General features: G+C 51.4%; 2 protein-coding genes across 2 annotated transcripts; one reads left to right on the plus strand and one right to left on the minus strand.

Moving 5' to 3' along the window:
- The first annotated feature begins 161 nt into the window (after window positions 1–161).
- EI97DRAFT_465408 (uncharacterized protein) lies at window positions 162–13738 on the plus strand. The gene is made up of 3 exons (XM_033801468.1): window positions 162–611; window positions 664–12941; window positions 12990–13738. Exons 1-3 carry the CDS (start codon window positions 323–325, stop codon window positions 13440–13442), a joined length of 13020 nt encoding a protein of 4339 aa, XP_033656603.1. The 5' UTR covers window positions 162–322; the 3' UTR covers window positions 13443–13738.
- Window positions 13739–14005: 267 nt separating this feature from the next.
- EI97DRAFT_484878 (uncharacterized protein) lies at window positions 14006–15566 on the minus strand (the record flags this gene model as incomplete). Its single annotated transcript, XM_033802127.1, has 2 exons — window positions 14006–14016; window positions 14060–15566. The coding sequence occupies 2 exons, from the start codon at window positions 15564–15566 to the stop codon at window positions 14006–14008; spliced, it is 1518 nt and encodes a 505-aa protein (XP_033656604.1).
- Window positions 15567–16694: the final 1128 nt, after the last annotated feature.

Consider the following 16694-nt stretch of genomic DNA (forward strand, 5'->3'; position numbering starts at 1 on the left):
CTGCTGTGTGCGCAAATGTTTTCTTCGGCGGGTGTTCGACTTCTTTGTGCGTGCCTGTTGCCAAGCTCCTGGCGGCAAGGCGCTCCTGGCTCCCCTGGACAAAGCACCGTTGCCGCGTCTGATCGCGTCCTCCGCAATTTGAGAGGCCTTGCGTTCTGCGTTGTCAACATTCACCATTTCCCACCCACCACCCACCACCCACCACTCACCTTGCAACTTCACGCCGCCCTTCAATCTCGACCGGTTGTCGCCTCGTCTTCCTCGGATCCCGGACGCAGCGCAGCACATGTCTCGTTCCCAAACTGTCGCCTAAACAGCAGTTATGGAGGGACCACTGGCCCCTGGGACGTCCAACGGCATTCGAACCCCCAGTCCCGCCCCGTTGACGACAGATCCTCAGATTCTGCTCGACTATCTTACGAAGCTTTTGGAGGTGAACTTGGGTGCATCTGAAGCCGATCTACGCGCCCCGGGCAGCTTACTCTCACCTTCGAGGTTGCAGGACACCTTGCAGCGCTGCACACGATTTGCCCAGGAATCACAGACTGTGCTATACGTGTTGAAAGAGCGCCTGGATGAAACTCGTATAGATCAGCAGGATACTCTGAATGGTGAGATATCTGCAGCACGGAATGGGAGCCACTTTCCACTGACAGTGACCAGGGATTCCTGCACGCTATTCGTATACCCTCTCCTCCGAACTTACCTTTTCTACCGCATGTGCGGCGTTTATTGTGATTACGAAGCGAGCGATACCCATAGACCCTGCGATACCCCTCAGCGATCAAGTTCAGATTCATACTCTTTCCGGCTTTAATCCTTCGACTAATAATGCGTCTTCGCAAGACACCTCTCCCCTTGAAACCCTACATTCGATCCTCCAGTACTCGGTTGAACCCTACTTCGATGGCTACGCAAAGAGTCAGCGCAGCCTGGCTGGCGCATATAGCAAGGGTGACACTGACGCGCGCACCGGCCTTTCTGCGACAAAGAGGAAAATCGCCGAGTTGGAATTGAGTTTCCAGAACCTGCAGCAAAACGTTGAGATCCCGCAACTTCTATTGCCGCTCCACCCCATCATTCAGAATGCGCTTGAAAAAGCGCAGGAACGCAACGTCAAACCCGCCCCCGAGCTGATTGACCCCCTTGTTCTCGCGGACAGCACCTTTCTGAACGGACTTCAGTCAACAGTAAACGGTTGGATCAGGTCGATCCAGGGCATAACGAGGACTTCGAGAGATGTCCACACTGGTACCGCCACCCAGGAGATCAACTTCTGGCTTTCCATGGAGTCACGCTTGGAGGACATCGAGGCGCAGCTTAGCAGCCCCGGCGTCAAGCTCACCTTGGACGTGTTGAAAAACGCGAAGCGATTCCAAGCTACCGTGAGTTTCAGTGCCGATACCGGGTTGAAGGAGAAAACAGATACGGTGCAGAAGTATAATCAGCTGATGCGCGACTTCCCCTTGGATGAGCTTCTTTCCGCCACTTCCCTTCAGAAAGTGGAAGAGGCAATCCAACAGATCTTCAACCACCTGAACAAGAAACTTCGCATCTGCCCCTATCCCGTCCACAGAGCGCTCCCCTTTGTTGAGGCTATCTCGGGCGATCTGGAGGATAGACTGCAGAACCTCCTCCACGGACGGACACTGATGCACATGGAGTATCCCGAGTTCCAGGAGCTCATGGCCATTGCTGAGAGGATCTGGCGTGCATGGGAAGAGAACGTCAAGGAGTTCACCAACGTTGCTCGTGAGGTAACGAGACGACGTAATGAGAAGTTCATCCCCATCAAGATCAATCCACGCCACAAGCAAGTCGAGGATCGTCTGCGGTATATCACTACCTTCCGCAAAAACCATGAGCAACTGCGACGCACCATTGTCACTGTTCTTGGTTCCCAGTCCACCCTCTCTGCTCTTTCCGATGGACCCCAAGGAAAGGAGACGGTCATTGTGGAGGAGATCGGCGACGTAGATGCCGTGGAAGAAGTTGCTCTCGCTTATGACGCCTTGAAAGACGTGGATGTGCTGGATGTTACCGCGGAGGGTACTCGCTTGTTCGAGCAGGCCGAGCAGAAGTACAATGAACGTACCTCTCGTGTGGAGAATTCCATTATAGCCAGGCTCAGAGATCGCCTCGGTACTGCGAAAAGTGCGAACGAAATGTTCCGCGTATTCTCCAAGTTCAATCCGCTCTTCGTGCGCCCAAAGATCCGGGGTGCCATCTCGGAATACCAAACGCAGCTTATAGACAACGTGAAACAGGACATCTCTGCGCTACACGAGCGTTTCAAGCGCCAGTACGGCAACTCCGAAGCCCACGCCATGGCACAGCTGCGCGATTTTCCCCCTGTCTCTGGTGCTGTCATCTGGGCCCGGCAGATTGAAACGCAGCTGGACAGCTACATGGGGAAGGTCGAGGATATTCTGGGAAAGGACTGGGCTTTGCATGCTGAAGGGCAGAAGCTCCAAGCTGAGAGTAGCATGTTCAAGAAGAAGCTCGATACCCGGCCCATTTTCGAGTCCTGGCTGCAAGAGGTCGCCCGGCGGAAAATATCCATTTCTGGTCGACTCTTTCTCATTAGCAAGAACCGCGCTGCTGGCAACATCCTTGAGCTTGGGGTAAACTTCGATGCTCAGGTTATTGCACTCTTCAAAGAGGTCCGTAACCTGACTTGGCGTGGTTACCAAGTACCCCATGGAATCAACAACATCTCAAAAGAGGCGAAGCGTGTCTACCCATATGCTGTCAGTCTTATGGAGAGCGTTCGAACGTATACGCAGACTGTACGGTCTATCGGCGAGCTGTCCGGTGTTGCGCTTCTCCTCAACGGTTACGTCAATGATGTTCAGACCCTGATCGGCAAAGGCGTACCGTTGAAGTGGGAATCTTTCGTACATGCATATGATCTGCATATCCGACAATCCAACTTTCCTACTGGAGCTCCTGCGACGGCCCGGAGTGAGAGCAAGCATGTCCAGTTCGTTCGAGAATTTGCAGCAGCAACTTCTCTGTTGCAGACCAAGGTGGCGACGCTTATCGCAATTCACACGAATGTTGAGAAGGCGTTGAAGGACCTAGAAACGTGCCCTTATACTGTCGAGTGTTTTCGACAAAACCTGGAGACCATACAGCGCTCTGTCGACCAGCTCAATCTTGAAAACTACGCCAACCTCTCATCCTGGGTCTCGGGGATGAATGCTCGCATCGAATCGATACTGTTGGTGAGGCTCACTCGGGCCATCTCCCAGTGGATCGACGTCTTCAACAATGCCGATGATGTCGAAAGCGACCGAAGACCGTCAAGCCAACCTGCTCCAGTCAACCCCGATGATGTGAGACCTGTGCTCTCCAAGGTAACTCTGGAGATCACCATGCGCAACCAGGTCATCTACCTCAACCCGCCCATTGAGCATGCTCGGGCAAGCTGGTTGGACCAGCTTCAGCAATGGCTTGCCGTCATTTGCAATTTGCAAAAGGTCAAGGCATCGCGATATCAGATGCGTCTCGAATTGAATGAGGATGTTTCCTCTACGCAGTTTTCGAATCTGCCCAGTCGATGCACAGACTCGTTGGCAGAGGTCTATGGGGCTGTAGAAGGAAGACTACGCGAAATCTCGTCTTATGTGGACGAATGGCTCCAGTTCCAGTCTCTTTGGGATCTCCAGTCAGAACATGTCTACGAGATATTAGGGGAGGACTTGTCTAGATGGCTGCAGCTGCTACAAGAGATTCGTAAGACACGCGCCACTTTCGACAACTCCGATGTCAGCCGTCGCTTCGGGTATGTTACCGTCGATTATGAGCAGGTGCAAGTCAAGGTCAACGCAAAGTATGATCAATGGCAGCAAGAAATTCTGGTCAAGTTTGCCAGCCGACTGGGTCAGCGCATGGCCGAAGCATACGCGGAAATCGCAAAAGCACGCAAGGATCTTGAAGCACAGACGCTGGAGGCGTCCTCGACGGCACAAGCCGTTTCCTTCATTACCACCGTTCAGCAGTGTAAACGGAAGGTACAGGCATGGGAGCCCGAGGTCGAAATATTTCGGCAGGGACAGACTATGCTGGCACGTCAACGATATCAGTTTCCACCCGATTGGCTTCACATGGATCAAATAGACCATGAATGGCAGGCCCTTAACGACATCTTGGAGAGGAAGTCCAAAGTCGCGGATGACCAGGCCGATGCCCTTCGTGCCAAGATCATCGCCGAAGACAAGTTGGTCAACCAGAAAATATCTGATCTCACCGGTGAATGGTCTGAACAGAAACCGGTGTCAGGAAGCATTGCCCCGGCAGATGCATCGGCGACCCTTGCGACATTTGACCAGAAGCTCAATCAGCTTCGCACCGAATCCGAGAATATATCCAAGGCCAAGGAGGCGCTTGGCCTGCCCCCGTCGCCAGAGAACACTCTTGCTTCCTTGCTCGAGGAAGTACAGGACTTCAAGGCTGTCTGGTCGGTTTTGGACACGATATGGGGCAGCCTAAATGACCTCCGAGATACACTTTGGACTAGCATCCAGCCCCGGAAGCTTCGGCACAATCTTGATAACCTCCTTAAAATGACAAAGGACCAGCCCGCTCGGATGCGTCAATACGCGGCATTCGAACATATCCAGAACACGGTGAAGCAATTGCTAAAGGTTAACTCCCTGCTTGGTGAATTACGCTCGGATGCCATGAGGGAGCGCCATTGGGTGAGGTTGTTCAAACAACTAAAACCCCAAAAGCGGTACTCAGCCTCTTCCATGACCCTCGGAGACGTATGGGATCTTCAACTTGGTCCAAGCGAAAAGATCATCCGGGATGTGATCACTCAAGCGCAGGGAGAAATGGCATTGGAGGAGTTCATTAAGCAAGTTCGGGAGACGTGGCAGAATTATGCGCTCGAGCTTGTGAACTACCAGAACAAGTGTCGACTGATTCGCGGTTGGGACGACCTATTCGCCAAATGCAGTGAGAATCTCAACTCACTTCAAGCAATGAGGCACTCCCCTTATTACAAAGAATTCGAAGAGGAGGCATCAGCGTGGGAGGAGAAGCTGAACCGGGTTCACGTTCTGTTTGATGTGTGGATCGATGTCCAGCGTCAATGGGTCTATCTGGAGGGCGTGTTCACGGGCAATGCGGACATCAAGCATCTCCTCCCAATGGAATCGTCTCGCTTTCAAAACATCAACTCCGAATTTCTGTCGGTTATGAAGAAGGTATCCCGGCAGCCGTTCGTTCTGGAAGTCCTCAATATCTCTGGAGTTCAGAAGTCTCTGGAACGTCTTGCCGAGCTCTTGAACAAGATCCAGAAAGCACTCGGAGAATACCTTGAACGCGAGCGCGTATCGTTCCCCAGATTCTACTTTGTCGGCGACGAGGACCTGCTGGAGATTATCGGTAACAGCAACGATACCCTGCGCATCTCGAAACATCTCAGAAAGATGTTCGCGGGCGTGTCTGGTCTAATCACCGACGAGAATGGCACCATTATCGGGTTCTCATCGAAGGAGGGTGAGGAAGTTCTGCTTCGGAACGAAGTTTCTCTTGTGAAAACACCTAGGATCAATGAGTGGCTCGGAGCGCTTGAGCTAAGCATGAAGACAACGCTAGCTGAGCTGACGGTCGAAGCGTTTCAGGAGTTTGGAGCACTGATGGAAGCCGAAAGTATGGATACAGTCGCTTTTGACGCCTACATTTCGAAATATCCCGCGCAAGTCGTTGTGCTTGGAACTCAGGTTGCTTGGACATCGGCTGTGGAGAAGTCACTTGCGGCCGAAGGAACCACGCTGCCGCAGTTGTACGAAAAGCAGGTGAACATCCTGAAGTTGCTGGCCACGTCCGTTCTTGGGGACTTGGAAGCCATACATCGGAGAAAATGCGAGCATCTCATCACTGAATTCGTGCATCAACGAGATGTTATCCACCGGCTGCAGAAGGCAGGCGCTCGATCGATTAACCACCCAATGTGGCTGTTGTCAATGCGTTATGTGTATGAGGCCGACAAGGACCTGTTGCAGCGACTGAAGGTCAAGATGGCCAACTCCGTGTTGGACTACGGATTCGAATATCTCGGCGTGGCAGAGCGTCTGGTCCGAACTCCACTTACTGATCGCTGCTTTCTCACCCTTACTCAAGCCTTGTGTCAAAGACTCGGTGGCTCACCTTATGGACCTGCAGGCACCGGTAAGACTGAATCCGTCAAAGCCTTGGGCGTTCAGCTTGGACGCTTCACTCTTGTCTTCTGCTGCGATGACACATTCGACTTCCAAGCGATGGGCCGCATCTTCTTGGGCATTTGTCAAGTTGGCGCGTGGGGCTGTTTCGACGAGTTCAATCGTTTGGAGGAGCGAATTCTCTCTGCCGTGTCACAGCAAGTCCAGAATATCCAGCTTGGATTGCGCAAAGGCGCAGAAGATGACAAAGCTCAAATTGAGTTGATCGGTCGTCAATTGAGGGTCAATACCAACACGGGGATCTTCATCACCATGAATCCTGGCTACGCTGGTCGTTCCAATCTTCCGGACAATCTCAAGAAGCTGTTCCGGAGCGTCGCAATGTCCAAGCCGGACAAAGAACTGATCGCTGAAGTGATGCTCTATTCGCAAGGCTTCTCTCGTGCGAAAGAGCTCTCTAAGCAAGTAGTCCCATTCTTTGACAGCTGCTCTACGAAACTGTCGAAACAAGCACACTACGATTTCGGTTTGCGTGCTTTGAAGAGCGTCCTTGTCAGTTCTGGTGGTTTGAAGCGTGCGCGTATCGCCATCCAAGGAACGGCGGGGACTGATGAAGAGACCATGGAGCCACAGATCATCGTCCAGAGCTTGCGAGAGACCATGGCCCCCAAGCTCATCCGATCGGATGTTGACATCATGAAGACTATTGAAGAAGCGGCATTCCCGGGCGTCGCTTACATCCCCGCGCCACTTGATAAGTTGGAAACGGCGATTAGAGCCGCTGCAGAAGAATCCAAGTTGGTCGTTCGGGATGCATGGTTGACGAAAATCCTGCAACTCTACCAAATTCAAAATCTCCATCACGGTGTCATGATGGTGGGTTCATCTGGGTCCGGCAAGTCAACTGCGTGGAAAACCTTGCTGTCTGCCCTCCAGGCCGTTGAGGGCGTAGAAGGTGTCTGCCATGTCATTGATCCCAAGGTCATGTCCAAGGAGATGCTCTATGGAACCCTCGACAGTACCACTCGCGAATGGACAGATGGTCTGTTCACAAGCATCCTCCGGAAGATTGTTGATAACCTTCGTGGCGAAGATAGCAAGCGACATTGGATTGTCTTCGATGGCGATGTTGATCCAGAGTGGGTCGAAAACCTGAACAGTGTTCTGGACGACAACAAATTGCTTACGTTGCCTAACGGCGAACGATTGAATCTTCCGCCTAACGTTCGCATTATGTTTGAAGTGGAGACTTTAAAATACGCCACCCTCGCCACTGTCTCTCGTTGCGGAATGGTCTGGTTCAGTGACGATACCGTCGACGTGGAAATGATGATCTCGAATTATATCCAAAACCTAAGGACCATTCCTTTCGACGATATCGAAGATGACTCTGTAGCGCCAGGGCAGATGTCCCAAAAGACCTTGCAAGTGCAAGGTACGATAGCCGAGTTCCTTAGTATCAAGCTGACCCAGGATCGATTCATTGAGAAGGCGCTCAGTATGGCCCGGAAGTATAAGCACATCATGGAGTACACTGACATCCGGGCACTCAACACTCTCTTTTCTCTGCTGAACAAGGCATGTCGCAATGTCCTGGAGTACAACGTGCAGCATCAAGACTTTCCCATGGAGGACGAAGCTGTTGAAGCTTATCTTTCGAAAAAGTTGCTCGTGGCGCTGGTCTGGGCATTGGTAGGTGACTGCCCTCTTTCAGACCGCAAGTTGTTCGGCGATCAGATCGCCAGCCTAACCGATGTCGAATTGCCGGACCTGAATGCCAGCACTTCTCTGATTGATTTCGATGTCAAGCCTGACAAACAGCGATGGTCAATGTGGCAAGATGAAGTCCCGAGCATGGAGGTCAACACCCATTCCATAACCCAAACGAATGTCGTCATTCCTACTCTGGACACTGTGCGTCACGAAGATGTGCTCTATTCCTGGCTCGCCGAGCATAAGCCGCTCTTACTTTGCGGTCCTCCAGGTTCGGGTAAGACGATGACGCTTTTCAGTGCCCTCCGGAAGCTTCCCAATATGCAGGTGGTCGGCCTCAATTTCTCCAGCGCCACAACGCCCGACCTGCTTATTAAAACTTTCGAACAATACTGCGAGTACAAGAAGACGCTCAACGGCGTTCAGCTGACGCCAACCCAAGTTGGCCAGTGGCTCATCATATTCTGCGACGAAATCAACTTGCCTGCACCGGACAAGTATGGGACACAGCGAGCTATTTCCTTCCTGAGACAGCTTGTCGAGCAAAATGGATTCTGGCGAACTTCTGATAAAACCTGGGTCACACTTGATCGCATCCAGTTTGTTGGGGCCTGCAATCCTCCTACCGATGCTGGTCGTACGCCTATGGCCCTGCGCTTCTTGCGGCACTCACCGTTGATCATGGTGGATTATCCTGGCGAACAGTCCCTTCTCCAGATCTATGGAACTTTCAACAGCGCGGTACTCAAAATCATCCCTACTCTTCGCGGCTACGCAGATGCACTCACCAAAGCAATGGTCCAAGTCTACGCCGAATCACAGAAGCGCTTTACCCCGGACATTCAGCCTCATTACGTCTACTCTCCTCGTGAACTGACCAGATGGGTGCGCGGTGTTTATGAAGCCTTGCGTCCGCTGGAAACCTTACCTGTTGAAGGTTTAGTAAGAATATGGGCGCATGAAGCCTTGCGGCTTTTCCAAGATCGCTTGATCGCCGAAGAAGAGAGGAAGTGGACAGAAGAGTGTGTCCATCGTGTAGCATTGGAACACTTCCCCAATATCGACGAGGAAAAGGCCCTTGGCGGTCCCATCCTATACTCCAATTGGCTGTCGAAGAATTATGTACCGGTTGAGCGCGACCAGCTTCGCGAGTTCGTCAAAGCACGTCTGAAGACCTTCTGCGAGGAGGAGGTAGATGTACCGCTTATATTGTTCAACGATGTACTCGAGCACGTGCTTCGCATCGATCGGGTCTTCCGCCAACCACAAGGTCACCTGATTCTCATTGGTGTTAGCGGCAGCGGGAAGACCACACTCTCACGCTTTGTTGCTTGGATGAATGGATTGAAGGTGTACCAGATCAAGGTCCACGGGAAATATTCTGGAGAAGATTTCGACGAGGATCTGCGAAATGTGCTCCGTCGATGCGGTTGCAAGGGCGAAAAGATCTGTTTCATCATGGACGAAGCTAATGTCCTGGACTCTGGTTTCCTCGAGCGAATGAACACGCTGCTTGCAAACGCCGAGGTTCCCGGGCTTTTTGAGGGTGACGAGTACGCTTCGCTGTTGACTGCTATTAAGGAGGGCGCTCAACGTCAAGGAACTATCCTGGACTCCCAGGAGGAACTGTACAAATGGTTCACCGATCAGATCGTCAAGAATCTCCACGTGGTCTTCACTATGAATCCACCTGAGGAAGGCTTGTCTTCTAAGGCGGCTACTAGTCCTGCGCTGTTCAATCGCTGCGTCCTTAACTGGTTTGGTGACTGGTCGGACCAAGCGCTCTACCAAGTGGGCTCGGAACTCACGCAGTCTGTAGACCTGGACCGACCAAACTTTGCCGCACCCGATACACTGCCCGTCGTCTATCGCGGTCTTAGTCTCCCACCGTCCCACCGCGAGTCTGTAATCAACGCCATGGTGTACATTCATCATTCCCTGCATCGATTCAACAGCAGGCTGCTGAAGCAACAAAACAAGAAGACGCACCTCACACCCCGCCATTACCTAGATTTTGTTGCTCAGTATGTTAAGCTGTACAACGAGAAGCGTGAAGAACTCGAGGAGCAGCAGCGTCATCTCAATGTCGGCTTGGATAAACTGCGCGAGACTGTAGAGAAGGTCAGAGACCTTCGCGTCAGCCTGGCAGAGAAGAAGACTCAGTTGGAAAGGAAAGATGCGGAGGCTAATGAGAAACTGCAACGCATGCTGGCCGACCAACAGGAGGCGGAAGAAAAGAAGAAGGGCTCCATACAAATCCAAGCACAGCTGGCGAAAGCGGAGGAAGAGATTGCGTCCCGACGCGAGGTCGTCATGCAAGACCTTGCTGCCGCCGAGCCTGCTGTATTGGAAGCTCAGAAGAGCGTGCAGAACATCAAGCGCCAGCATTTGACAGAGGTCCGCTCTATGGCTAACCCACCTGCTGGTGTCAAGCTAGCCCTCGAGGCTGTGTGTACTCTTCTTGGCCATAAAAGCACGAGTTGGAAGGACATACAATCGGTTGTGAGACGCGACGACTTCATTGCAAGCATCGTACAGTTTGACAACGAAAGACAGATGACTGCTAGTCATCGCAGAAAGATGCAGAGCGAATATCTTTCCAAGGACGACTTCACATATGAGAAGGTGAACCGTGCTTCCAGAGCTTGTGGACCGCTCGTCCAATGGGTGTCTGCTCAAGTCAATTATTCCGACATTCTCGATCGTGTTGGTCCACTACGTAACGAGGTTGCTCAGCTTGAGGAGGATGCGCAGGCAACGAAGAACCAGGCCAGGGAAACCGAAATTCTCATCAAGAATCTCGAAGACAGCATCACGCGTTACAAGGCGGAATACGCGGACCTCATCAGCGAAACACAGGCGATCAAATCCGAAATGGCATCGGTGCAGTTCAAGGTTGACCGCAGCGTGCGTCTCCTGGATAGCCTGTCTTCTGAGCGAATCCGATGGGAGGAAAGCAGCAAGTCGTTCGATTCGCAGATTGATACTATCGTCGGTGACGTACTTGTTGCTGCTGCTTTCATGGCGTATGGTGGATACTATGATCAACAATACAGGAAGGCGATGTTGGAGGACTGGCTTCACCATTTATCGCTCTCCGGTATCAGTTTCAAATCACCGAACCCTATCACTGAGTATCTCTCCACCGCGGACGAGCGGTTATCATGGCAGCATAACTCCTTGCCCGTCGACGATCTCTGCACGGAGAACGCCATCATCCTGAAGAGATTTAACCGCTACCCTCTCATTATCGATCCCTCAGGACGCGTTACCGAATTCTTGCAGAATGAGTGCAAGGACCGCCGTCTTACGGTTACCAGTTTCTTGGACGATTCTTTCACTAAACAGTTGGAAAGCTCTCTTCGTTTCGGCAACCCCATCCTCATTCAGGATGCCGAACATCTAGATCCCATACTCAATCATGTTCTCAACAAGGAGTATCAGAAAACCGGTGGCCGCGTGCTTATCCAGCTTGGTAAACAGGAAATCGACTTCTCGCCTTCGTTCAGATTATTCTTGTCTACTCGCGACCCTTCCGCAAATTTTGCCCCAGATATTTGCAGCCGCACGACGTTTGTCAACTTCACTGTTACCCAGAGCAGTCTGCAGACGCAAACCCTCAACGAAGTCCTCAAGTCTGAGAGGCCCGATGTCGATGAGCGCCGCTCCAACCTCATTAAGATGCAAGGAGAGTTCAGCGTACATCTTCGACAACTGGAGAAGCGCCTGCTTCAAGCCCTCAATCAGTCACGCGGAAACATTCTGGACGACGACCATGTCATTGAGACGCTCGAGACCTTGAAGAAAGAAGCCGCAGAAATTTCCGCGAAGGCCTCTGAGACAGCCGGTGTTATGACAGAAGTTGAAAATATCACTAAGGAATATGCTGTTGTTGCCCGGTCGTGCTCTGCTATATTCGCTGTGTTGGAGCAGCTGCACCACCTTAACCACTTCTATCAATTCTCGCTCCAATACTTCACCCAAATCTTCGAAACGGTTCTTCGAAAAGTGCGAAACTCCAATACAAATGGGTACGCCGCTCGCATCGATCAGATCATCGCCGAGCTGTTCTTCGATACCTACCGCCGCACGTCATTGTCTTTGCTTCAGAAGGACCGCGTTACTCTCGCTATGCTCCTCGTCCAGGCAGCACCATATAAGATGGATAAATCGCTCATCGACACCATCCTGGATGATGACCTGCAGGGAGTTGACGTCTCCACTCAACCTCATCGGAAAGATGAAGCAATGGCTCGCGCGTACAGAGTCTCGGTTCTCAAGAACGAGTTGGAAATGGTTGACGATGAGACATGGAACGCGTTCTTTAGCGAGGAACTGGCCGAAGATCACGTGCCACCAGCCTGGCCTGCGGATATCAACAAGTACGATCGACATCTGCGTTCTTTGATACTAGTGAAGCTCTTCAGGGTGGATCGCTTTGTGCCCGCTTCAGAACGGTTTGTCAACGAAGTATTCGGCCATGGTCTTTCGGACATCGCGGGCGATTTGGGTGAAATTGTCAAGCAGGTCACGGCCATTACTCCTGTGGCGCTCAGCTCCAGTCCTGGATTTGATGCTAGCTACAAGGTTGACAATCTTGTTGAAAAGGAGCGTGCGACGTGCACTAATATTGCGATGGGTTCAAATGAAGCAGTGGCAAGTGCCGACAAAGCCATTAGCAACGGTGCCACGACCGGGAATTGGGTGCTTGTCAAGAACGTTCATCTCGCGCCACAATGGTTGCAGTCTCTGGAAAAGCGGCTCGAAGCGCTCAAGCCAAACCCCGACTTCCGGCTGTTCCTTTCCATGGAGTCAAGCCCCAAGATACCCGTCAACCTGCTTCGCGCCTCTCGTATCCTGTCCTACGAGCAACCAGCGGGCATTCGCGCTAACATGAAGGATTCCATGTCTTCATTAGCCGAGAAGGCAACGAAGCCGCCTGTCGAGAAGGGCCGAATCTACCTACTGTTGTCGTTTTTGCATGCGGTCATCCAGGAACGTCTGCGATACGCTCCAACTCTCGGCTGGAAAGGCTTCTGGGAGTTCAATGATAGCGATGTAGGTATCATGTCCAGCTCTATTGATGAAACTGCTAACTTTTTCTAGTACGAATGCTGCAGCTTTATCATTGACACATGGATTGACTCGGTTGCGCAAGGCCGTACCAACGTTCGCCCTGAGAGCATACCGTGGGACATTTTGCGCACACTAATCACGGAGATGTACGGTGGCAAGATCGATGACGATGGCGATTTCCGCACATTGTCGTCGCTCGTTGAAGGTTGCATCAGCCCGCTCGCCTTCGAAGACAATTTCAAGATCGTTAAGGACACGGAGCAAGGTACGGGCCTTGACTTGCCCAGCTCAACAAGCTGGTCGTCATTCTTGGATTGGGTAAACCGCCTGCCAGAGCGCGAGCCACCGACATATCTCGGGCTTCCAGCCAATGCGGAGAAACTCCTCCTTGTTGGCCTTGCCAAGGATATGTGTGGAAACCTGAAGAGAGTGCTGGATATGTTGGATGAGGGTGAGCAGATCATGGCTGAAGCTGAGGGATAGGCGCATCTTGATTTTCTGTTCTGGTGGTATACTGTGTGTTGCACTGTTCACGGCTATACGGCGGCGATGTTTCTTTTTGTTACAATGCATGATATCGGTTGGAAGTTTCTGATCCGGAGCATGACAATCGGTGTCCGAGGTATCGGGTTATCTACTACTGCGACTATTTGCTTCATCAGGTATACCCTTTTCTTTTCTACACAGCGTATAGCCTGTATTTGAATTGTACGGATATCCTAAATCCTAAATAACTAGCATTGGTTGACCCTGATATGAGCCAGGACTGGTAATGGTAGACCATGCCAATTGCAATGGACGGTTGCGTTGGGACGTTTGACATGTCTTTGGGGTGCGTATGTGTCGCAGCGGAACTCCAGTTACTTGGACCGAAGACTCTCACTTCGTTGGCATAAGGCAGAAAGGGAATCCAGAGTACACATCTTACACCTCCCCCCTTGCCCATTCAGATTCAGGCCCACCGTCAACCGTGGCCATGATACGGAGTAATCAGTCGTCTTTCAATCCATGCAATCTCTTGCACAGCTCGTACCCCTCTTCCCCGTTCATCTGGCACCTGATGTCCTTCATCCGCTTACAGCGCTTCTTATCATCCTCACGAAGCTGGTCCAATTTTCGCTTATTACTTGCCATTTCCTCCTCAAGTTCTTGCACGGATTTCCTCAGCTGATCCAGCTCTGTCTGAAGTAGTTTGGTCTTGTGAGATAATGTCGCATTTTCAGCTTCAACGGCCTCCTTGGCGGCGTGGTCCTGTTTCTGGTCTCGGTGTAGGTCGAGATAGGAAGCAATCAATCCTTCTCGCACAGGCACTGTTGGATCCTCAGACAAAGCTTGGGCGGTGATATCATGTCCGTGACTAGAGCCTTCATCTGAGAGTTTCTCACCCTGTAAGCCGGGAATGACCGATGTAAGTTTTGGTGAGTCTCCGGATGGCATGATGAGATCCGAGATTGGGTGTGTTATGGCTCCGGGATCTGAGGCGCTTGTGCCTGAAGTGTCGCTGTTTTTATGGCCATCGCAACTGGTTTGCTGGCCTGACGCACATTCTTGTGCAGGACCATCAGGCGAGTCTGGATTCGTTCCGTTTATATTTCCACCGTTGAAAACGATATGCTCCCTGGTTGTATCCATGCGGATACCCTGCATGTTACGTCGATGGTTCTTAGGGCTCGTGTTGCAAGAAGAAGTTGCTGCCTCACCTTGTCCCTTGCTCTTATCCGAGCCATCGGAATGGGGATAGACGGTATCGGCCGAAACTTCGGATTCGCTGGAAAATGGATAATCAGAATGCGCCGAAATATCACTCCCACCGGACGAGGAAAGCCAACTTTCGCTGCTGTCAATAGTTGGATTTTCGGAGCTTGCCGAAATGTCCGTCTCAGTGTCTTCTGGGCAAGTAAACGGTATCCTTTTGGGTCTCCTAGATTGGCGCAAGTTAGGCAGCTCCTGCGCTTCTGAACTCGCTTCCTCTGTGGGAGTCTTGCTTGTGGTAGAAGTTACCGGCTCGGGCTCTATCCTTCCTCGTCTCGGATGGTTGGCTTTCCTGCTGGTAAGATATTCGGAAGAGCGCCCTATGCCCTCGCTCAACTCTTCATAGGAATGCACCTCGAACCAATCGGAGCCGTCCTGGATCTTTCTCACTGCGCGTTCAAGTGACAGTATAAAATGACTACCCACATCCACTGTGAGTCCACCACCCATAAAGCCACGGACAAGGAAGCAAGTTTTTATAAATGCGTCTAGGTTCCTTATATTTTGCTGTTCAGAGAAATCAGGGTGCTTAATATGAGAAAACGGTTCAATGAACTTGACGTGCAATATCTCCTTCGTGAGTATCGGGAAGGCGTCCTCGGTTGGATCTGTGGGCTCGCACCGATACTTCGTGTATAATGTGTATATATGGTTCCGGAGAGCCCAAACTTCGTATTCTGGGAATAGGTAGGAGTAGACCGGTCTGTTGCCGTGATACCCGATCTGTAGCTTTTCTTCGACAGCATCGGGAAAGCTCGTCTGCGAAGTGAAAACCATTCCTTCCAATGAGAAAGAGGAAGATCCAGTCTCCTCTTCCAGCACCACAGCAATGCTTTCCATATACCAAGGAGTCATATCTTCGTTTTGCCGGAGCTCCTTTTCCCTCGAGAGACTGCGCCAAGAGAAGCTTCGGAGGATGCGATTGCTGGAGAAATAGTCCTTGCGAGAGTCCCAAGAGCGTTGAGGGTAGGAATTTGTTAGTTAGGATCCCAAATCTCGGAGAGAACGAGCTTTAGTAGTGGGAGTACCGTTACTATTAGGATAAGGTTTGGCGGTGAAGGTGATAGCGCACTGGGCTCAAGCACTTTTTGCGCTTAACGCTGTAGAATAGCCCCTCCTCACCTTCACGTAAAACGAAGCATGTGAGATTGTTACACCCCCTGTTGTTTCCTGTTGTCTTGAACATGGTACCTAAATATCTCCTCGAACCTTCTAGGAACTGTAGCCGACAGACATTCTTAGATTGGCGCTGCGCACAGCTTGCTTCGTGAAATTCGAACAGTCTTTGCACAGTCACTCTGATTATTGTTACAACACGCTGAGACCTTGGCGGTATAAGTAAGGATGTTAGAAGAAGGCCTCTTCGATTTGTTACCACCCTTGTTGAACGCAAATGACAAATTATAGGTACAAAGCCTTGACGCTTTCCGCTCACGGGCTATCACAGGGCATATCGTGAGCGAACAGTTCTTTGCTGGCCAAGGACATTGTGGAAATGGAAATCGTGGCTCTCGCCAACCGTGGTGAGGTTAGTGCGCATATGCAAGCGGAGCGCATAGGAAGGGTTCGAAAGGAGAAAATGCTTCCTTCGGGCGCTGAATTACTATATTGGCACCACCTATATTCTTTTCTGGTTGTCCAGGTCGCAACAGTTCGCGCGCATACGGGTTGGTACCTTACAGGAGATGCTCCATTACGAGTCTGGCTCCGGAATGACTTACAATGTCGTCATAACAAGTTCTCTCGATCCTTACGCTATATCTGAAGAATTCACATGTCGTGACGTATTTTGGCAGCAGGCTTTCTGCGAACAGCCGGATACTTTCAACAAGTCCACTGAACAGCTACAGGATTGTATGCTGAATAGCAGGCGGACTAATACCAACTCCTACTAACGTACCTCACGGGCGAGTCGGTCACACAGGCGAGTCGGTCACTATGCCAAGACCCCACCAGAATGTACTCTCACCTCTACTATAATCA

This window comes from Westerdykella ornata (genome assembly GCF_010094085.1).
Source record: "Westerdykella ornata strain CBS 379.55 unplaced genomic scaffold EI97scaffold_4, whole genome shotgun sequence".
Classification (NCBI taxonomy): Eukaryota; Fungi; Ascomycota; class Dothideomycetes; order Pleosporales; family Sporormiaceae; genus Westerdykella; species Westerdykella ornata.